At 38.9% G+C, this 24011-nt stretch overlaps 1 protein-coding gene across 1 annotated transcript in view; it reads right to left on the minus strand.

The window, feature by feature from the left end:
* The window catches only part of THSD4 (thrombospondin type 1 domain containing 4), a 329112-nt gene that overhangs the window by 278416 nt on the left and 26685 nt on the right, over nt 1–24011 (minus strand). The window contains exons 3-4 of the mRNA XM_074917120.1: nt 21269–21338; nt 3838–4280 (exon numbers count right to left, since the gene is read on the minus strand). Coding sequence (XP_074773221.1) covers nt 3838–4280; nt 21269–21338 — 513 coding nt within the window. The remainder of the gene's footprint in view (nt 1–3837; nt 4281–21268; nt 21339–24011) is intronic.

The raw sequence follows: 24011 nt of genomic DNA on the forward strand, positions 1-24011 counted from the left end.
CTGACCCTATACAGGGTACAAAGCAGCACAGCAGACTTTCACGTCAGCTGCTGGCAGCAGAATAAAGACCACAGAGCTATAGCCATGTGAGAAGTTGATGATTTTTGGATTATTTCCTCAGTGCAAATCTCTCCTTTCATTCCTCTTCCAAAGACAAGAGCTTTAGGGAAGTCCTTATTAACGTATTTCTTTAAACTTTCAATATTTCTGCAAACCTACTTTATTTATTTCATTATTCTGGTGATAAGTGTAATTTTTGTCTTTCTGCTCCTAAGAACCACAAAGTACATGTTGTGCTTACAGAAGTGGACACAGAAGTTTTGCCGTTCCACCATGAAAGTTCACTTGTAGAGAAAGTGAAGCATCCTAACACTCAGCACATCTATGTAAAATTGCGGTTTTGTCTTCCCTATCACCAAAACAGAGAATTGAAAATGCGATATTTAAGAAGCACTAAAACCGAGTCCATGAATATTTCCTTTTGAGATGTGTTTTCTCTCTCAAAGCATGTTATCCTTTTGCATGCCATTATTCCTTTTCCATATGTGCCTCTCTATAAAAATGTCCGAATGCTTTGCTATTTTTTCACTATCTCCTCGTTCCTGTTTGTTCTTATTGTATAGTATGCTCTATGCATTTTATCTAGGTGAAATAAAAAGGCTGTGCTAATGGGAAATTAACTCTTCAAAGCTGAGAAGAGCTCCCTTCCTTTGCCCGCAGACAACTGAGAGAACCATCACCTTTCTTTTTGTGTTTCCATCCTCATTCCAGTGACTGACTACGATTTCCTAAGACATTTCGATCATGCAAGAACTCTGCTTACAGCACTACGATAAAAAGCGGAGCACTTGAACTTTTTTAATTAGGCTTCTAATTGTAGGTACCTCAAATCTCTCCCTCCCTGAGCTTCATGTGCAGCCCTGGTTCCTAAGGCCTAACTGAATCACATGTGAACTTTCAAAAGCTGAAAATGTGAGTATCCTCTTCACAGACAATGTATGTAAAAATTTAGGATATATAAATTATATTTTGAATTTTACTAAAGAAACTGAACAGTTCTTTGTCAGCTGTCTGGAAGCAGGCAGAGAATTTTTCACTTGTTGCTAAATGATACAAATACATTTGGCTGCTCCGAAGGACAGCTATTGCTGTCAAAACGTATTTGCCTTGGAAGCCATCCAATTTCATCTTACCATGCTGTCAAATGTGAGCTTATCTCAGCCACAAATGTCCGTGCCTCTTCTATTGTTTTATGGAAGTATGCTAAAATTACAGCTTTTATATAAAGTCCAGTACAGTAAATAGGAATACCCCCAAAAGTTTCCACTGACTGAACATACTGTGAAAACACAGATTTTTTTTTTTTAATAGCCTGACACCAATTTCCCATATCCCCCATTGAGTGAACATTAAACACTGTTCCACAATATAAAAATAATATCTAGAGTGACTTATATTTTGAAATCTATTTTCCATATATCTGATAGGACCAGTATCTCCTTTGTAAAGAAAGTCTTTACTCTGGATTTTGTAAACTAAGGAAAACTATTAGGATTGTCATTCTAATAATTTCATTTTCAAATAACATTTTTTGTTCTCATTATGTTTTTACAGTCACCACCAAAGAATCTGAAAGTTATGCAATACAACAGGCTTTAAAGCCACCAGGGACCCTCCTGACACAAGATGGAAATAACTTATTACGCAAGTAAGATTAAAACACTGACCTTGAATCCAGAGTCTTTTGCCAAGGGGAAGTGTGGGGGGGGGTGGGGATGGGGGTGGAAAATCAACTGTGGTGTGGAAGCTTCTACTGTGCTTAGGAAAGCACAGGAATTTTCAAAAGCAAAGGCCTCCATCATACAGGGAAGTGGAGGCACAACGGACATTATGATCATTTTAATATTTCATGTGGCAAGGTGTTTATTAGGAAATAATACAGCTTCACTTCAGCACACACAGTGTTATTTTCTGCTCGTTGTCCTCTCATGTTCCAGCCACAACTGCAGTGACTGTTGCAAACGGTTGCGGTCTCTGTTGCCTGCAGCGGCCAGCACAGCAGCAAGGGCCAGGCTGCGGGGATGGAGCCCAGCGGTGCCAGCAGCCTGGCAGCAGGGCTGCTGCGAGGCCAGGCCAGCTGGGATTCCCTTGGAGGCGGAGGGTGCCAAGTGGCTGGAGCAAGCAGGCTTTGAATGACTTTGTGCTGACGGTTCAAGGCCAGGCTTTCAATATTAGTAATGACCCAGCTATGTACTACAACCTGTATCTGCTACGCTGCGCAGCTGAGAACAGAAGAGCATTATAGTAAATGATTAAGTTGGAAAACAGAAAAAAGAAAATATTACTTTTGTCTCAACACAGTCACGTTAACACTGCTACTAAAACCCTGCCTCTGGCATCCCCTGAATTTTTATAAGCTCATCAGTGCCATACTGAAGTTAGACTCAATAGGTCTAGGCTATCCATTTGCATGGGTTTGAAAGAAAGACAAAGCAGCGATTAAAGGAAATGGCCAACACCTAGGAAGATCAACATCTGAACTGCTGGGCCTGCTTTTTAAAATTTATGCTTCACTGAGACAAACAGGAAGCTAACAGGTTAATTTCTATTTTCAAATATTCTTTTAGATGGAGAGAGTTTCTCGAAGGGGCTGAGGATGTCTTTATCACCAGCAACAGAGGGTCCTATTGTCTTATTCTAGTCAGGCTGGAATATTGCCTCAAGGTACCATTCTTTTTTTGTTTGGGTCAGCAAGATGTCTTTGAAAACAGAATTACAGTTTACTGCTTCACCTAAGAATTTCAAAGAATCAGATTATATGAAGGAGGGTTTTTTGGGTTTTGTTTTTTGAGTTCTTTTTTTGTTTGGTTTGGTTCTGGGGTTTTTTGTTAGCTACCAAAAAAAAAAAAAATATCTCCATGCATCTCCCAGAAGAGGGCTCAGAAGGAAAGAACCAGGGAACTGCTGGAATACATATTCTGAGGAAAGACAGACGGAATGGAAATGTTTCAGGAGCACTCCCTCCCAGGGGATCTCCATGCCCGTTCTCCTCAGTTTCCAAACTGGAAACACATCTATTTTCCTTTCATACATATCTAAAAAAATCTGATAGACTGGTATCTAAGAAGAGAAAAAAGTGTTTCTCCAGAAATAGGAGAATTAGTTGGAATTAATTATAACAGCACAGTTCCAGCCTGCCTTGAAGACTAAACAGCTAATATTAGGTAATTGATATAAACATATGCAGTGTTTAAAATGTTCTATGTATTAAACAAACACATTTTTTAGTTTCATCAACCAGGAAATTTTGCTAAAAGAGGTGGTAAAAAAACAAAAAAGGCAAAACAAAAAGCCCATAAATAGAAACTCTGAAAAACAGAAAACAGTTTTGACTAGGAAAAAAGTGGATGGACAGTTGGCCATACTTTATGAAAAAAAGTTTGCTGCATCTTTTTTTCAATCGATTAAAATCAGAATGGCTGTTGAATTTAAGAATCCAATTATAGAGCTATTACTTGTTCTGATTTTTATTATTATGGTGAAGATGGAAATGTCAAACAAGAGTGAGGAAAAATCTCAATAAATCATAAAGCAAATATTAAAGGGAAATAAGATAATCTGCCCAGTACAACTGTAGAATAATTATACCTGTCCTTGGTTATTATCATATAAGTAGTCAACAGGAAGGATAGCCTTCCACAGAAGATGGTAAACATTGTAAAAGTCAGTCTTAGTCTTTAATAACTTTTCTGTATTAAAACATATCCACTCTAATCTGATATGTCATTCTTAAAATACGTCATTCATAGCAAGAATAAAGTGTGCATAGACACATACCTCTTTTCTGGCTTGGCGTTCTGCCTGGGGGACTGAGAATGCCTGCTGCCTCTCAATGCTCCTCTGCTCAGATGGCTGTTATTATGGCCTCCGGAAGAAGCAGAGGCCCGAAGGCCAGCCCAAAGCTGCTCTTCATTCCTGTGAAGCGGCACAGATGTACGGATGGCAGAAATGATGTGGCCAGGATAAGCAGTCAGCGAGTCCTCGCGGTGGCGGGAGTGCTGATGAGCAAGAGTTCTCTCCGAGGCCGGGTACTGCCGCCCCGGCCTTCGGTACCCCCTTTCCCGGTAATAGGCTGGGAGGCAGGGCCGCGTTTGCTCCATCACACCGCCACTGCAGCTCCGAGAGCAGGCAGACCAGGGGCCCCAACTTCCCCACATGCCTGGGATTCCTGCACTGCTATCCTCAGATGCATCTCTTTGCTCTTCTATCCTCTGGGGAACCTGTGGACACAACAGATTGAGTTAGGAACAAGAATTTACACTGTAATATGAGGAGAGCAGTAATATACTTTTTAAGCCATTTGCTTTGCAGTCACAAGTGAAACAGAACGCCATAGGAAGTCACTTGTCTTATTCATTCCCTGTCAAACGGCGGCCTGTTCTGTCAGTAGAGGAGGAGGTCTCCTACAGCCATCAACCATTAAGACCAGAAGAATTTTTTTGGACTACCCAGATAGGAATGCATTTTCATTAGTTCTCAGCAATGGAAAGCATTGTGTAAGGTAAAGTTTGGACATTTGGAGATTAAAAACTGTTATAATATTAGCAAAGTCAGGAAGTAAGGTCATTTCTGGTGATGAACTTGGGTTAACAGACACTGACTGCTCTCCTCCACTCTGATGCCTCAACAATGGAGATTGCTAGTGGTTGAAATATTATTTCGGGGACTCCCATCTAATGCGGAACTTTTTAGGAAAGTAATAATGTAAGAGGTCAGACTGATTTCCAACCAGCCAAAAATACTGCAATAGTTAACTCTTATATTAGCATTTTCCCCCCACCTCCCACATTAATACTTCAAGGAAAAGAGCTATTGGAGATGATCTGCCCAATCCTCCATTCACAGAAATCCCCATCAAATTCAATGAAAGACAGGACAAACTAGGTGGTCTCAGGTGTTCAGTGCCACATAGCCCATACTCACCATTCAGCAGCAGAGGGAAAGCAAAACAAAGAACCCCAAAGAGAGGGGGGGCTTCTCTTGAAGGAAGCTAGGAAGGATTAGGAAAGGCAGGGACTGTTACTATAAGGAGAGCTAACCCCTCAAGCTGTAGGCAAATATTGAATAAATATCCTGATCCTGTAGTTGGCAAAGTATCAGCACAGCCTAGAAGTTACAATCACCCATCCCCATCTCCCTGTTTATTTGTGCCCCAGGCTTTATCTATTTCTGGATCTATAGTCAAGTGTTTCGCGCTGGGCAGTCCCCAACTTTGTCATACAGAAATTAGTTCCATTTTCATTAAACTCATAGTTTTTCTGTTGCCTCCCTTGTCCAACGGGCTGAATCACAATTTTTCAAAGCAGACTTCCAATGTCTGATTCTCACAATTATTAATATGCAGAACATTCTTTTAAATAAGCATCCTTTAATAGTTTATTTATATTCTGAATAACCTGTGTACCAACAAGCACACACGCATATCAATTCAATTAGAAGACAAAAAAGGCACTGACCAAAACCAAATGCTTACCAAACCTCTCCAGCCCTATTCAACTGTGCAGCTACCTCAAAACGAGCTTCAGAAAGACAACCTGTCTGTCTGTATGTCACTTCTCCCCCCTTCAAAGGATGACCACCTAAACATGTAACTTCCGTTAACTATCCTATAACAGCAAAAGATTAACATCTAAATATTTCGCCTCTAGTCACAGATAACATGCACAGTCACTAACTGAACTGCAAACCACCCATGCCAGTGAGCATAGCTATAAACAGCTAGCTATAAACATGGCAGGCTTTGGTGGAATGTGGTTTGCAAACATGGGTTGAATACCCCATTACAATATGAAAAGCCAAGCCAGTGCAGGGTTTGTGGTGCTGCTGTGTAATTGTCAGTTGTGGTCTACATAATCTGAAACATTTCCCCCCTCTGAGGTTGTTCTCACACTTTCATCACCAACCACAGAAAAAAACTGCATTTAATTATAACTTGTGAATAATAAAAAGCATCTGCATTAGTGTGATATGTTACCCATTTCTCCAGTGTTATTTGAAAACAGGAGCAGATGTCTCTGTATTTAATATCTCTTTTTTCCTGTGGGTATCCCCTTTGGCTTTGCCTTTTAAATCCAATAGCCTGTACAACCTTATACCACATAATGTCAAAATTATGAATAACATGCAACAAGGTCTTGGTTTCTGGCTGTTACATTTGCTTTCATATCCAATAACAGAACAGTACTGGCTCACAATGTGACCAATTAAACAAGCTATGCTTCAGTTTGTGATTTTTTCAGTGAATATTCACTGTTCATACTTAAACTATACATTAATGTAGCTCTATCACAGAAATAAAATTATAGTAATTACACATAGAGACACTCTTCTGGTCTGATCCCGGTTTGCAGTAAAATTTTCTTATTATAAAACTAATAGTTCTTTGTTATCAGACAAGTCAGGTTCCATTTATCTGGACTATTTTTTAACCATTTCTATGATGGTTCAGTACACCTTTTTCTTTTTAAAGACCCAAAGTCACTCACGCAGTCAAGAACTAAAATCTGTTTGCAAGCAACTCAAGTCACCACCAACATAAGAAATATTTCATTATGCAGAAATAGAAACTGAAATAATAGTGACAAGTGTTGACCTGTTGCAGAGAAAACTTTCTGGCTGCCAACTTCATTACAGCAAGAATTGTTCCAGATAAAATGATAGTTTAAATGACTGAAGGCAATGTGATTTCACACCCCTTCATCTTCACAGTAAGAGTTCTAGAGATAGAAGGTTTGATCTAGCTATTTAAGTAAGAACATAATAAAAAAACTAACCAAAAAGTAACAATATCTAATGTCTTATACTGGTGTACAAATACATCAATACTACTTAGTTATAATATGACAAAATTCTGAGATAGAAATTTTTAGTAGCAAATTGAGTTATGCACTTTTATTTTTAATAAACGAATCTTTAGAGAAGATGACATGATTAATGGCATAATCTACTCAGTGAAACCTACTACAAAAGACTGAATAAATTGAAGCTGCTTAGCTTAAGGAATGGAAAACGTAGGGGCAGTAATGAGTCTTACAAATAGTTTACATAAATAAATACAAAGAGCTGTTCGTTTTCTCTTTGAAGCAAATTGTTCTCCATGTCTATAGCCAACACACAAATAACAGTGGATTTAAACTAAATCAGAGGTTATCCAAATTAGCTAGTAGGAAAAACTACTTAGTGGAAAGACAAAGCAGGGGAACAGATTGCCTGAGGAGATCCTGGCATCACGGAGGCCAATTCCCAACCTCTACCAAGAACAACTAAAGTCTAACTGACCCTTCCTCTGGGCAGAGGAGCTGAACTAGAGGCCTCAGAGGTCACTTCCCATTTTTCTGTCCTGTGATCTCCAAGTTACTTTGTAGCCAGTAATGAATTCTACCACAGCCCTAGGATACAGCCAAGAAATTACAGGTAGCTACAGGAGACAGCTGAAGTATTCCAGAACATTTCAGAAACATCACATATTCAGAGAATCCTAATGCTAGGTCCCTCCTCCCCTCCCTTTAAAAATTACCCCTTTAGAAAGTGTGCTGTTTAATGGAAGAGTTTCAGCCTGCAATGGGGAACAAGTGAAATGCATACTGAATTTTCCTTGCCAAGGCATGAAATTAATTTCTTTAACAGAATCACATAGCCTGCAAAAGGGAGAAATCAACTAACCCATTTAATCTACTTTCCCATAGTTTATGATTGATTCCTTCTCTATGTGCCCTAGTAATATTCATTCTAACTATAAATGCACCATCAAAAAGATTTCTATCCACTGCAAGTTAATCAGCAACCAAATATTTTGCTCTACAAATTAAATCTATTTTCCCCCTTAATTTCACCCCATAATTCTAACCCTTTCTTTCTTTCTTTCCTATACATTTTTCAGTCATTTGGCAGGACAAGGTTTCTAAGTGGAAGTAATTCATTTCACTAGGTACAGCTATATAGTAGACAGTGTAAATAAGACAAGCTTTCAGATGTGCAAGTGCTTGCCATTTCTACATCTGCACTCCTATCAAGTTGCTATCAAAGATTCTTTAAATCAGAAATTTTCTTCATAATGACTGTTACGCACCAACTATCTTCAAATCTGTCACCTTTCTGAGTGGCAAACCGAACTGAAGCTAGATTTTTAGAAGGGTTGTTGCAGGGTCACTCTTGTCACTTTACATATCAGCACTCTGCATCCCTTTCTGTTCTTTTCCCCCAGTTTTCTTGTATTTTGCTAGTTTGATACTTTTATAAACAGAAGCTGCATTACATTCAGATTTTATTCTGATAGTTGTTTTTTTCAAATTAGGCAGTTTCTGAAACAGTCTGTGGGGTTTAGGTGGCTTTTTTTCAAAAACTTCATTGATACATAGATTAAATATATGAGGTCAGTGTGTAAAAAGTATATAAAGACTAAAACTTCAGAAAGCACATACTCTATTACCTAAAGGAACCTGGCTGAACTGAAACACAGAAAAAGCCAGGAAAACACCCTTAAGGTCACAAATTATCTGATTTAATTAGAATCTGTTAGAAGCTCAGAACTTCTAAATATTGGGATCATTTATTTAGAAATAATTAAGAGAAAAACATCAATACCAACCCAAAGTCTGTTTCAGGCACAGTTAAGCAGATAAGAGAATTCCCCAAAATTTTAATGAAAACACCACTGTGGGCAGGCAGTCTATGGAACAATGCCATTTCAATTTTATTTTTTATCTTCCTAAAAGATACAGAGAATCTCTCTGTTGCTGCGATGTTTGGTTTTTTCTTCCCTGTTTCTTTGAGTTTTGATTGTTTATAAATAGGTTTGTTGTACAAGGTCGGTAAAATAATACTTGTGATTTAACTCACTGTTTTTGAACACCAAACAGAGCAAGCTAACAAACTTATTAAGACAGCAGAAGTCAACACAGAAAAGAGGGTGATGTTTATCCACATGGCAGACAAGAAAACACATTCTATTTCCTCCATTTTCCTTCATCTTGCCCAGGTCCATGTAACACGCATCGTATTTGCTTCCTTGGGTAAACTAATCAAGTTAAGAAAGACAATTAAAAACATTATCACCAAAGTCTTCTCTCAAACCAACTGCGTACAACTCCCATGCCCTTAAACGCCAGGTAGGCATTTGGTTTGTTCTGCATACAAAACCTTCAATACTGATTCCGTGCTGAACTAAATAAATGCACAGGGAATATTTAAAACCATGGAATTTAATCTTAAATGCAGAACTAAAAACCCATACCTAACATTCAACATTACCATGACATGTAGAGGAATGACAGTGCAATTAAGTTTGTTTGATTTTAAATATTTCACACACACATTTTACTTATCTTCAATGCAACAGGCATAAGTATGTATGTAGATCACACAGTTAAAAAACCTCTGTATATCACGGGTAATAAACTGAAAAAACTGAAAGCAGAATACTTTAGAATACTATGTCTCTTGCTTCCTTAATTACATCCACATTCTTTTAAGTTCTGGGGGAAAAAAAAAATATCTAACTTTATATTCTTTACCTGCTTACTACCAAATTTTAAAGATTTCAGAAATTTAAAGTTACCCTATAGAATTTTAACACGTTTAGTAGCTTTCAGGCAGACTGATTTTCCATTAAATCACTGCCTAATGCAATAGTTGTCACTCCTGTAGCTTTAGACTTATGATAAGCATTGAGCCTTTTCTCACTTTTACTATATCACAATCTTAGATCTTACTGAATTAAAAATGCTACCAGTAAATCGACATAGATTGCCTTTTAAATATAACAGTTTCTCTTGAATTCATGTAATTCAGCAATCACTCTGATCCTGAATCAAAAATTCCAGCAAAAACTAGGAGTGCATAAGCTGCTTAAATACAATGCAAATTTCTAGTACCACCTCCATCAGAATTTAGAAATAAGATCCGCATCTCTGGATTTCACCATAAGTTGTTGAAACTATACTATGCGGAATGTCCCTGAAGAGAAAATATCACTTGAACTGCAAGCCACCAATAATTCAAATGTAAGTAGTTGTGCATGAAGACAATGACTGACAATGCACTAACACTGATTTAAAATATTGTGGGAAAGTTCATCCTATAACTGTTCAGAAAAGTAGAAAAAAAGCAGATAAATCAGAGGCCCATTTAACCCAGTATTACGTTTCTGACTGTGTGGAAGAACCAAAGGTTTAAGGAACAGGACATCCACCGACCCTCAGCTCCCAGCTAATCAGTAATTTATGGGCCTCCTGCAGCTAATCACCATATTCAAATTTTTTTTAATACCTGTTACTGGACTTAATTTCCATTAATACAATTAATCCCTTTTTTAGCATATTTCTAATCTTGGCTTCCAAAAGATTGTGCATTTAAATTTAAGAAGTCCATCCTTTTCCTCTGGTTGAACATACAGCCTGACAATTTCACTGTCCCCGATTTTTTCATTATGATAAATGAATAATGATCATTGTTATTCTCCTTCACTCTACCGTGATGTTTGATTTGAAATCACTAACACAATCCAATTCCGGAATCTCTCTCTGAAATTCAGCAGTCCTAATCTGTTCGGTCTCCTTTAGTACAGAAAACAAGGCAGAGTTTGGACTGTCATTCTCAGCACCTTTTCCACTCCTATATTTTGACAGGGGTGTGCAATGCTGCATACAGTACTCCAAATGTGAATGAATGATGGACCTTCACAGTAATAATGATCATGACACTTGGTGACAGGACATGCCTTTAACCAGCTACCTCATTACATAATCTGCTATAGCCACAGCCAACGTTACTAAGCATTTTGCAGATACTGAGCATGTTATAGCAGTCCAAATTCAAAACTGAAACAGGATACAAAACAATGGCAAGCTTTAAACCTGGAGATATCTAAACCAAACCAGACATTTCCGGATTTTTTCAATTTCAGTTTACATACAATTAATGTCCTGTTTCATAGATTTCACTTTAACATGTTATCCAGCAATTCTTTTTCTTGGTTAAATGCCCTGAATTTAAATGCATTCGTGAAGAAATTAACTAAATCATATTTCTAATTATACATCTCAAAGAGATGTAACAGGCATGAATGTATGTTTTGCAAAGCTTAATGATACAACTTTCACCCAAAAGCAAAGAAATTGCATGCAGAGAACATTTTATCACCTGCACAGAAAAATGCTAGTAATGATATTCACTCAGTAAACTCATGTTCACGTACTGGATGCAAAGTGGAGTTAACAGAAGTTAGCATGCCTTTTTTTAAATTTTATTTTAAATTACTACCACTATCATATTTGTCCTGTGCTTCCCAGACCAGAGTCCTAATCCTGCTAATATTCCTCAATACCCTTCAAGATTCAGGCATTTCTTCACTGTCACTTCCATGGTTCTTCTTCTCATGCCACACATGCTAACCTATGCTATGACACCAAACTGTCACCATCATTACTAAAGGAGTGTCAAGGCACTTGGAAAACATGACCTCTTCTTATTTATTCCAATACCTCAGGGTCACAACTCCTTTATTTTATAGTTCTGACTGAAGATTTTGCTAGGGTAAAGCCTGTCTCAGAAGATGTGCACGCAGCTTTTATCACAGCCAGGCTCAGCCTGACCGGGTATTCAAAAAGCCAGTATAATAGTATACTGTTACTATTAAAAATATGTATATCGTATTTGGGATGAGATGAACACAGTATTCTTCATGAACATTCACCATCTTACATAATTGATCAATGATCAGTCCCAGAAAGTAAGATCTAATTGTCATCCTCTTAAAATTTCAAGACTGTAAAACACAAAAGCAGTCAGACTCACGGAAACTACAACTGAACCGCAGTTCAGAGCAGAGGAGGCCAAATTTTGAATGGGCTGAGGAAATTATAGTTTAGTTTTAGAACCTGTTCAAGTGTAACATTATTGTATTTCCCTGCCAGTGTTGTAAACACATCTACAGAATGGGTTTAATTCTTTCACCAGCCTAAGCATCTTAAAGGAATATTCTTCCAGTATTAGCTCAGCCGATTTCCAATAAAGGCGATACCTATACAGCCATGACAATTTCCCTGCAGAAAGTCTTTACAGGCCATTTTATGGACATTCATTTGCAACAACCATATTTTTTATGACTCTTACAAGAAACATGTGGAACATTGGTGGTTTGATAAAAACCAATCTACCAAAAAGGCCCTAAAAATGGCAGATAACAACTTCTCAGATCTCTCAAGGCTAGCAGAAAAATGGAGCAGAGGGCCAAACAAAACATCATGACACAATGTGTACACGTCTGCCTGGTTAGTATGCTCTGCTATTTTAATCCTTCAGTGCATTTTGGAAGCCTTTAATCAGAGATGTAGTAAACCGTTTGAATTTTACAGTACATGGTAAGTGTAAATATTACCAGCTTAAATGATTTGGGTTTCCGTTCGTTGTATAAAAACTCTGTCTGAACATCTGTGCCTGTGAAGATTAAAGGGCTAAAAAGCCTGGAAATAGAAGACCTTTGTATTCACAGATCACTGAAGGGAGTTACAATGCCTGGAAAGCTTAACTGCACCTTCAACCAACTTTGACCACATCTGTAGAAACTTTAACATTATTTAAATAGTCTAGAAAGTAAACAGTTCTGAAAAACTTCAGAACAGTTTTTGTGCCAACAGAGCTTGAAGCTTCTTCCAAGTTTGGCTAATTTTTTTCACACTAAGACCACCTCCATTGCACTCTGTAAACCTAACTTTTTAAGGCAGGGTTTTTTTCCATTTTTCTGTGAGACCCTTAAGTACTTCCAAGTAAACAGCTGGCTCACTCCTGACCTCACTTCTACCAGTTCTATATAATCACCCCTTACCTGCTGTAGGATTGCTTCTGATTTATAGTAGGGTAAAGATAATAAGCATCAGGCCCTCATTATATCACAAATTAGGCTTCTTTATTTTAATAAACTATTTCCTCATCATTGACTATCATTTGTGACATATGTCACTCAGCTTGTACTACCCTAGGCCTCTTCCACATCAATCATCTTCAGCTGTGACATCTTCAGCTGCCATTGTATTTCTATTCTTTTGTATTTCTTTCTATTCTATTGTATTTCTACACTTTGAAAAATTCTTTGGAATCCACATGTGGTGGAAACATGGATTTTATTTATTCAGTAATTGACATAACACCTCTCAAGATCTCTCAGTAAGTCATCCACCCATCACTCCAGTAGCAGAGAGAACAAGCTGTCATAAAATAGAAAGCAACATTCCCTAACAGAAGAACTCATCTGTGAAGCCAAAAAGCTTCTCATTGTTATCATCGCAGTGATCCAAAGCCTGGGACAGAACTAGCCTGCAATAGTGCTCTGAAGGAAGATGAGAAGCTTATCTATGACCTTGTAAGTTCACCTGCTCTGGAATCCAACTGAAACAAAGATCCTTTCATTTTTTCCAGAGAAACACACAACAAGCTTTAAGCCCCTCATGCTCTGAGCTTAAATAAGTCAGTATTGTTTTAATTTTATAAAAACCCAATAATTCAGAGGTCCATGATAAAGCAGGTTAAAAGTAACAAAAGCATTGGCTTTGATTTTTCAAAGAGTATATTGACATAAAATAATGTATCTTTATCCTGTCTCCTTTCCCCAAACAAAGAATAATTTTATTTCCTAACCATTTTAATCCACAACATCAAGGACAGGGAATTAGTAACAACACAGAGATAGCAAGAAAATTCTTTCAGCTGTTGTTCTAAATATTCTGTTGCATTAAACGACTGATTTTAAGGTCTTGGCATGGAATAAATCATCTCTCTTGTTTCCTATAGATCACTGTAATCAGAATAGCAATGTTGTTAGCTAGAAAGGCTCTATTTTACCAAAGTTTAAATGAATACAACAGCACGTATACCTATACAGTCAAACTCAAGCAACTGTGCTGAAGGTAAACAGATATACCAACCAGTGCAAAAACTGCAAGAGAAATATGGACTACATTTCAGTTGGTAGTGTTTTATGGAACTGATGTGTATGAAACTACAATAATAGCAGTTGTCTTATAAACAAGAAAAACATTATAAGAAAAAAAAAAAGTGTGACATCTGCAAACACTTGTTGCAAGGAACACATACACAGCAGCTGTATGCAGATACATGGTGACTAAGCTACTCTAGTAAACTTAGTTTAGTGTATGCAGCCCAGCAGGACAGAACCACAGAAACTCTGTAGTAGGCTTGTTAGCAAGAGCTGAGTTCCAGCTCAGCATGTCCTGACAAGTTATAGATTTCAGTCACTGCTAACTTCAGGGCAGAGCTTCACCCTACCTGGATTGCAAGGAAGAACACAGCCTTCAGCTTCTCAGGATATGTAAAAGCAAGGTGGTGACCAGCTGTGGTGGACATCCCATGGTACTCCTTAGAACCAGGGCATTAGTCCTGGTGTCTTGGCCAAAAGCCAAGCTTAGATATTAAGTACTTCATCTAACTCCAATTTCCCGCAGTGTTTCAAGGATATAGGAGACTTCTTCCTGCTCCACATTTTACTCTATTATAGTGTGTTCAGATATATTAGGCAGCTGTATCCTTTTCAGTTAACAGAATTATAACTTTTAGGGGTTGTGGTAGAGTAAAAGAACAATGGAAATGAAGAAACACTGTCATTCATTGTCATTATTACAATATAAATTATGGTGCAGTATCACATTTATACACAGTTTCCTATATGAATCCTAAAAATTAGATCATAGTCAGATTTAGTAACCAAATTCTTATCACTTGAAACAGTACTCTTAAAGTTATCACCCTCTCTGTACACTCTCCCTGTACCTTCACACTTACATCTCCATCATGCCCCTTCTACAGCCCAGTAGAAGGAATCATTCCTAGCATCTTAAGCCCTTTGTGGTACTACAGTGTACTGGAGCAAGGAAGCAAGACTGCCAGGGAAAGCAAAGATGGAAAGACAGAAAGATGAAAAGAAATCAGTGGCCTACTTGATTTTTTCAAAGACAGAGGACAGTAAAACCAAAAGCAGTATCCTTGCTTTTGCACCTCAGAGTAGGTAGTCCAATTAATCTAAGAATATGCCAGAATTTCTTTAAGTCTTAAGCATTTCATTTTACTGTTCCATTCCTAGAAGAAACTTCAGGGAGGTAGATGACAACCCATAAAAAGGTATATACTGCAGCAAACAGATGTAGATGTTAAGCAATTTCAAAACCTAGGGAAAGGCATGGGCTCAGGATAAGTGGGGAAGTGAAATACTGGGGTTTCAACCCCAAGCCCCAAATGAAGGTTGACATATGGGTGATTCCCACAGCCCTTCACAGAGGGGGGGCGAGTTTGCCTTTAGGCTTCCCTCCAGGGTGCGGTGGCCTTGCAGACAGAGCCATTGGGTAAAGGAGCCCCGGGTGTCTGCATTCAGTAACCCAAGGTCAGGTGTCCCACTGAGGGATAAAAGCTGGGACCCCTGGCAGGAGGGGCAGTGTCTGTGTGTGAGGTGGATGCCCTGTGCAGAGTTCCCTGTTGGGGAAGGACCTCCCGCCTCCCTGGGACTGGGCTCCAGTCAGGTCCGGCTTTTGTAAACGTGGGCTGTGTAGAGATTCAGTATGTGGCTTCCTTGGTCTTATGGGTTTAGCTTGTTGACTCCGTTGTCTCCTGTCCCTTCTACGGGAGACTGCATTTCACCATTTATTCCCCCCGTTGTTACGGTCAGTGGGATTGATGTCAGTTATGTATAATCTGATTGACTTGTTTGTACCCCCAGCGCTCACCCATGTACTGACCCTTCTGTATCAAATACAACTTGGTTATTGGTTCATCTTTATGCTGGCTGTGTCTTTGATGCTAGGCCTGATAATTGGCAAAACAGGAAGATGCAATATTTTTAATCATCTTGTCTGAAACAAATGAAAAGTGCATAGATCCTTGCAGTCAATCCACAGTGACAAATTAATTTGTCCAAAAGAACTTCTAAAACATTTCTGGTTTAATTGCATGTATTCTGCCAATGCAATCAACATATTGCTGTTATGTGGTGGATTTAAGGAGAAAAATGGAAAACAGAGGTAGCTCAGAAATTGCTCCTTCTAGAGGTAAGGAAAACTTCTGTGTCTACTGAAAAGAAACAAAAAACTACCAACCCCCACCCCCACACCTCCAACAAACCAGAAAAACTCATCCTCTCCAAAAACTGGTATACTACAGACAGGAAAGCTACTCTTAAGTGGATGTTAATTGTATCAATTCCTTTTTAGGAACAGAACTGTTATTTGAGTAATGATAGGTTTCGGCCATCACATTGCATTGGTAGTCAGACTACATTTCTGCAGTCAGTAACTGAACTGCTCTAACAGCTCACCATGACCAAATGAGGGATCCTGGCCATGTTTCCCCTTTCCCTGTTTCTCTCTTTCCCCCCAGCTTCTGCTCCTGCTCCTATTTTTTATTTCTCCTGATTTAGCAGCAATGACCCTTCAACAAGCACATTCAAATCCTACACAAGAGAGGGGGGGAAAAAAAAAACCACAAGAAAACCAATACCACACATCTGAAAGCATATTCATCTCCAAATTTTGTGGGTTGTGTAGTCACATTCCCTTGATACATAGTCGCTTTCACAGAGACCTTGTGCGTCTGGTAGCAAGAGATAACACCCAGTTACTTCTCTTTTAATTTAGAGCCAGCATGAAGAGCCAACGCTAAGCCCAAACAGGCTCAAAATTCTTCAACAGTATTGTAGTGCCCCAACGAAATGACTGTAAAAATAAATCCTGACATTTCTCCTATACATTGAAAATTAGTTTACTAATGTACTCCATTTAAGTCAATACTAAACTACAACTGAGTGATAAAAAGATATGCATAAATTCAAAGAACTCCACTGCTCCAATGCTTCTATTTAATGCTATAACAGAAGCAAGATGCTATAACAAAGCAGTATTTACATCAGAAATTTTATTTGATCAAATTTTATTACTATTTACATTACCCATGTTACTAAAAGAAACAAGGCACAAATATAACTCAGTTTACTTTCTTAACACAGCAATGTATGATTAATTAAAAATCCACCCAGGAATGATTTCTGAAAACCTGGGAATACAGACTTCAGTGGTTGTCTGGGAGAAAGACTGTCATGTTTCATAGTTTAACCTTCTGTTCCTCACAGCATGACACTCATCAGATAAGGTTAAATAATATTTATTCAATAAAGCAAGCATAAGGAGGGAGAACAGAGAGCTTGACTTCATGATGAGCAGCAGGAAGGCTATTCATATGTTCAGTACTGACAGTCAAGGAAAGTTAATTATTAAAATATTAAGAAAGATTTCAGTTTAACCAGTTTCAGACAGCTTGGTTATTTTTTTCAACATAAGTGGCAATTATTTGATTTCACATAACATTTGTTCCTTTTTTTGCTAATACTGATGAGTATTTTGGCCTTATGGAGGAGTACACTTGATATTTAGACATTATATACTATGAATTATGAATATGTAAATTAGATCATGAAAAAAACCAACCTCCAGGAAGCTACTGACCAACACTATAACCCCTGTCTTCAGCAAGAAACCACAGAAGTCTTTTGCATAGGAAGTTTTATTTCTATCTAATGAATATACCATATTTAATGTATTTGTATTACTGTTCAAACATGTGCTATTTACAGACATAAGATTAACAGAGCAGTACCATAAGGTCAGATGTAGGAAGATGTAAAGATGTTCTTTGTTTTCAGGTTTTGTGCACTTCTGTCAGGAGAAACAGCATTGTTTAAAGTAAGCACAAAGTCACCTCTATAGAAAAATTACATAGCCATGTATTTCTGAACCTAGAAATTCTGTATTTGTCAATGCTGACTTTGTATGACAGACAACTTTTCAAGACTTTAATTCCAAAATTATAAATCTAAAAGCAGAAAACACTGTCCAGCCAAATGTTTTCCTAAAAGTAAGTATCTTCTCACTAACTACTGTTAAAACATTTTTCCTTTAATAGCTAAGCTTCAGTTTCCCCAGAGTAACAAAAGAAGGGGAACTAAAATGGAATAGTATTAAGTATGAGGATGGGGGTCACCCCTGAAAGCAGGAGTTACAGAATAAACTGCAAATGAGAAAAAATAAAACACTTTCCCATCCAGTCCTGTTATCCCCCCAAGTCTTAATTCCACTATTTGCACTTCCCTACTATGGAAGTAATTTGGCTCATTCTTCTACTAACAGTCCCCAGGCTGTCATGCCAGAAATGGATTTCTGTGTGTGCATCTCAGGAAAGCAACCCGCTGAGCTCTGCTCTTGAAGATTTTGTTGATGAAATTTCCCTTAAATATTTTTTTTCAATTGCTGCTTAATAACATAAACTACTTTCTTCATGTTAAAGTCCTAAACATATACCACTAAGTCAAGAGTAGCTAAATGGTACTTTAAGTAGTTCCAGCATACTGAAGCTAAATAAAAATTCTTAGAGGTTAGAAAACTACAAACTGATTTTTGTTGAAAAATCTACATTATGTCAGCCTGAAACTAGTATGACTTTAAACATGGATTCCAAAAAAAAGAAGAAACAAAAGATGAAAATCTAGCAAGATTTTTGAATAAACAGAAAATAGTATTTCCTGATGTTTTTAAGCGTTCTCAAGTCCTAAAAAAACAAGATCTCAGCTGAACTGTGGGTGTCCAGCAGCAGTTACAACTGGATTTCCATCAACTGCTTTGGGGATTGTCCTGGGTTTTATTTCATCTTCCCAAAGGTTCTAGTGTAAGCAAAAAATCTAGACTACGTGGAAATATTTTAAAGAATTACTCATCCAACCACCCAAGTTAAATTCTCTGATTTTATTTCCCTGTCCATAGCTTTCAGAGAAAAAAAACCCTATATGTAGGATTCACGAGACAGAATCGAAACACTCTCCAACACTGCATGTTCAAGCATCAATCGTGCACACATGCTTAACTTTAAGCAGCAAAATAAGCACACAATGAAGACTGGGGTATAAACCAGTGTTTTATTAGAATTTAGCTCTAGTTACTCAGTTTCCACATACTGTATTCTCTGAGTAGGTATATGGAAGTTAACCAAACACCACTGCCTGACCATATGCCAGCAAACACATGTCCAGGTGACTGCATAAAAAGAATGGGAACAATTTCCAGAGCTACAAAGCTGAGAACTCACACTCAGTTAGAAACATGTCTGACTTGGCCTTCAGAGCTACTAACAACATCCCCTCTCCTCTGGAGCTGATAGGTGGGTCAGAAGGCTTCTGAAAAGTTTAATAAATACAGACTTCCAGTCTAAACACAGTTTGGCATGAATAGAGTCCTGTCCTGTAGTGTAAGAGCTGAGAATGACAGACAGCCTTGGAGTCTGTATGTTCTGCCTCTCTTGTTTTCAGTAAAAAGAACAGCTCCAAGGTGGTTACCATGCCCCTTGGTACCATGCCTTCAGTCCCTTTAACCAGTACAGAAGACACTCAAGACCCGTGGCATTTCTCATTCAACTGAAAACAAAGAATCTGATTTTATCAAAATTAATTCTGGAGCTTCACAGAATGAAGCAATTGTTTCTCTGACTGACTCTATTTTAGTTAGTAGATTTTTTTTCCCCTAAGGCTGTCTGGATGCTGGATTGCAGCATCTCTCCACTGTCAATGTTACAAAAGAATGTCTAATTAGACAGAGTACTGAAAACAGAGCAGCAGCATGACCATCTCAACTTCACAACAAAATAGAAGAGATCTAAAATAGGGAAAAATACAGTGTTGTACTCAGGTTTAGAATAGTGCACTTGGGCAGCTTGAGAAATGCTGCAGTCTGGACCATGCCAGTTTCAGACTGCATCATTACTGACCTCATACAGTTAGGCTGCACTAGGAGTTGGACATGATAGCTGTGTCCTTCAGGAGCTATAACTATCAGATGGCTTCAGGTTTCTAGTCCATACCTACAGAGCTATTGTCCAAATAAGTTTTTACCCTAAAGACAGTGGCATATCACATAAAAAAAGGAAACCCTGCAAACCTGCCTTTTATCTCCTTTAAAAAGTGCAGTTTAAAAATAAATATGCATCTTGCATTATTGTTTAATAATCTATAGTAAAAAGCAAACTTTTTTTCAAATAGATTATTTGATACCTTTAATAATTAATTGGTCATGTTTGAATACCAATTAAGAGATGAGAACAACACTGATATAAGGTCACAGTCCATAAAGAGACAGCAGAGCACTCGAGGGGTCTCCCCTCAGGTCCCTAGTAGAATCAGCAATACCTACTTATCATTCCTGACAAGCAGCTGTTTAGCACATTCACATAGACTTCCATCATGGAAATTCGAAACATTATCCAGTCAATATGATCTATTCTTTACATCCTTACTGTTTTTCTAACATCAAACCTAAGTTTCCCCTGCCCCAGTTAAAATCCGTTTTTTCTCATCTACTTCACCACAGACAGAAAGAATAGCCTTCTCTTTAACATTCATAAGTATTTGGAGATTATATCTGGCCTGCCCCATCGCTCCAGTCTTCTAATTTTTAGAGTAAACAACCTGAATTCATTCAAACTTCCCACAGAGGTAAGATTTTAAAACCTCTTGAGAATAATTACTGCTGCCCTCCATTTCTCTCCAAATTGTCCCCTACTTTTCTGAAAAGCAGTGCAAAAACCTAACATAAATATTTCAGCTGAGTCCTCACCACTGCTGAGCAGGAGGGAAGGTGTGTAGGCTGCAGCCTTAGACATGTCAATGTCTATGACGAGTGAACCATTCACAAGAGCACGACAGGAAAGTTCAGCCGTTTCTGGCTCCAACCTCTAGCAATTTAAATTTAGCAACAGAGTGTGCTTTGGGTCAACGTCAGTTTCTGACATCTCTGTCTCTGTAAGAGAAAGAGCTACCTATGAGCAACTGGATGCTTCTGCTAATGACTCCTTCCCTGAGTGCTGCTCCCACTAATGTGAGCTCTTCTTCCCCTTTGTCTTGCATGACAAAAATGTTCCAAAGCTTGAGTAAGCTGACAGGGACCTATGTGTGACCTACAACACCCCATGCAATTACTCAGCTAACTAACCATGATGAACAGGTCTCTTTAAACCATGTATACATTTACATAAATAAAACCACCCCCAAAAAATGCCACACAAAACAAAAGCCACATTATTCGAGGAACGTTATTTAGATTGAATAGATTTATGCATCTTACTCTGTTTTCTACATTTAAGTATACAAAATCTGAATATTTCTAATGCTTACCTTTCTGTGCTCAATGGAAGGCTGTGGGATGACAAACTGAAATCCCAGCACTGCTAGGGAACTGAGAAGTCTGGAAAAGCAAATAGTGAAACAGAAGATAGAATCAACACTTAGAGAAACCACACATCTACAACCTATTACAGGGCTTCATACTGCAAGAACTTATTGAGACAGTTGAAAACTATTACTAACCAAAGCAGGCTCACTAAACTGTATGAAACCTTCTTATGACATTCTTTTCACAGCAGGCAGTACCAGGTACACACATATAGCTGTCTGTCTCTAAAGCAAAAGTGCATCAAGTAGAATTCACTGACAGTATTTCACATAACTTTTTGTTTAAATGAAAATATTTTTGGCAGTGCATATTTTAACACCTCTGCATCTGGTGTCAAACTGACACACGCTTTGCAAAGCAGTAAATAAGAATTCACCCATCTGTGGGCTTAATCTGCTTCTTGCTCTGGCTCCTCATTTTGCAGATGAGCACTCCACCTCCAGCCCACAGGAAACATGAAAAGAATCACCACGATTTTGCAGAAAATAGGTTCTTCTCCAACTGCCTAACACTTTGGAAATTGAATAACTTAATGGGCACAGAAGATGGAAAGTAGCAGACACAGCTCACCAGAGACTCAGGATAAGCAACCAAGCATCACTCCAGTCCCCACTTCTTCAATCTGAAAGGAGTCATAATGGGAACCAAGCCCAAACAAACTTTGTTCTGTCAAGCCTCACCACCATAATGACTCCTAGGAGCCCATTACAAGTTCAGCTCAGTTAGCTTGGTCTTTTGTTTGCTATATTTTGCACTGGGGACCGGTTTGCCCCCTTCTAGCAAGTCTCTTCATCAGAAAGTACAGAAAGGTATGAGAAGTAGGATTAAGACATCTTTATTTCTACTAGGAGTTTGACTTTTCAGTCTGCAAAGAGCTTGCTTAGGACCATCTATAAAGAGGAAAGCTGTTAATGATTTGCTCAGTTGCAATGCAGAAGCAAAACCGATAGTTTCAGACACAAAATCCATCGGCAAACTAATGGACCAGACAAAATCCAGCTGTGCTTCTTACCCACAGCTCCTTCCTTTGCTCCCTATATAGTAACACTTTAAACATTTCTAATTTTTTCAGGTATTTTCAGAGACAGATCTCCTAAACAGGAAGGGGTTTTTATACTAAGAATTTCATTATTTCATTACCACCAATACAAATTTTCTTCTACTAGGGAGAATGTTTTTCTGCAGTTTTCTAGGGATCCTTAGGAAAGTATTGATTGTACATGGCCTATCATCACCAGTCTATACCCTTATCTCTCAAAGCAGTAAACCAAAGGCAAGAAAAAGTCATTACTTCCTTACTTTGACATCAATTTAGAAAAAAAACCAATGGAAAGTCTTCAAAAGTCTGTTAGAAGGAAGTATTATATCTCACAAAGCTATCAGAGGCCCAGCTTAAATGCCTCTGTGCAAATGCATGTAGGACAGGGAATAAACAAGAGGGGTTAGAGACGTGTGCATGCCTGTGGGGCTGCGATCTTACCGGCATCAGGGAGATGTGGTGGGATGGCTCCTGTCACTGGAGTGCTGGAATGGAAGGGTACAGGCTCTCTAGGAAGGACAGGCAGGGGAGATGAGGTGGGGGGTCACCTTCTATGTCAGTGACCAGCCGGAATGCCTGGGGCCCTGCCTGGGGCTGGGTGAGGAGCCGACCGAGAGCTCACGGGTCAGGATTAAAGGGAAGGCAGGGACAGGAGACGTTATAGGGGGAGTCTGCTGCAGGCCACCCGACCAGGAACACCGAGCAGGAAAGGGCCTCTATAGACAGACAGGCGCAGCCTCAGGTTCCCAAGCCCTGGCCCTCGGGGGGGCACTTCAACCACCCTGGTACCTGCTGGAGGGACAACACTGCAGGGTATAAGCAATCCAGGAGGTTCCTGGAAGGTCTTGATGTTAACTTCCTCCTTCAAGTGACAGAGGAGCCAGCGAGGAGAGGTGCTGTGCTGGACCTTGTTCTCATTGACAAGGAGGGGCTGGTGGGGAGTGTAAAGCTCAAGGGCAGCCTTAGCTGCAGTGACCATAAAATAGTGGAGTTCAAGATCCTTAGAGAACCAAAGAGCTTACTACCCTGGACTTCAGGAGAGCATACTTTGGCCTCTTCAGGGATCTCCTTGGCAGAGTAGCATGGGATAAAGCCCTGGAGGGAAGAAGGGCTCAAAAAAGCTGGTTAATATTCAAGGATCACTTCCTCCAAGCTCAGGAGTGATGCATCCCAACAAAGAAGAAGTCAGGTAAGAATACCAGGAGGCCTGCGTGGATGGACAAGGAGCTCAGGGACAAGCTCAAACATAAAAAGGAAGCCTACAGAGGGTGAGAGCATGGACAGGTAGCCTGGGAAGAATACAGAGAAATTGTCCAAGCAGCCAGGGATCAGGTTAAGAAGGCCAAAGCCCTGATAGAGTTAAATCTGGCCAGGGACACTAAATACAACAAGAATATCTTCCATAGTACATAGAAAATAAAAGGAAGACTAGGGAAAATGTGGGCCCTTTCTGGAAGGAAAAGGCAGATGTGGTCACCGAGGATATGGAGAAGGCTGAGGTAGCCAATGACTTTTTTGCCTCGGTCATCACTGGCAAGAGCTCCAGCCACACCACCCAAGATACAGAGGGCAGAGGTGGGGACTGGGAGAAGGGAGAACCTCACACTGTAGGAGAAGATTAAGTCTGAGACCATCTAAGAAACCTG

Source organism: Athene noctua, chromosome 13 (assembly GCF_965140245.1).
Source record: "Athene noctua chromosome 13, bAthNoc1.hap1.1, whole genome shotgun sequence".
Classification (NCBI taxonomy): domain Eukaryota; kingdom Metazoa; phylum Chordata; class Aves; order Strigiformes; family Strigidae; genus Athene; species Athene noctua.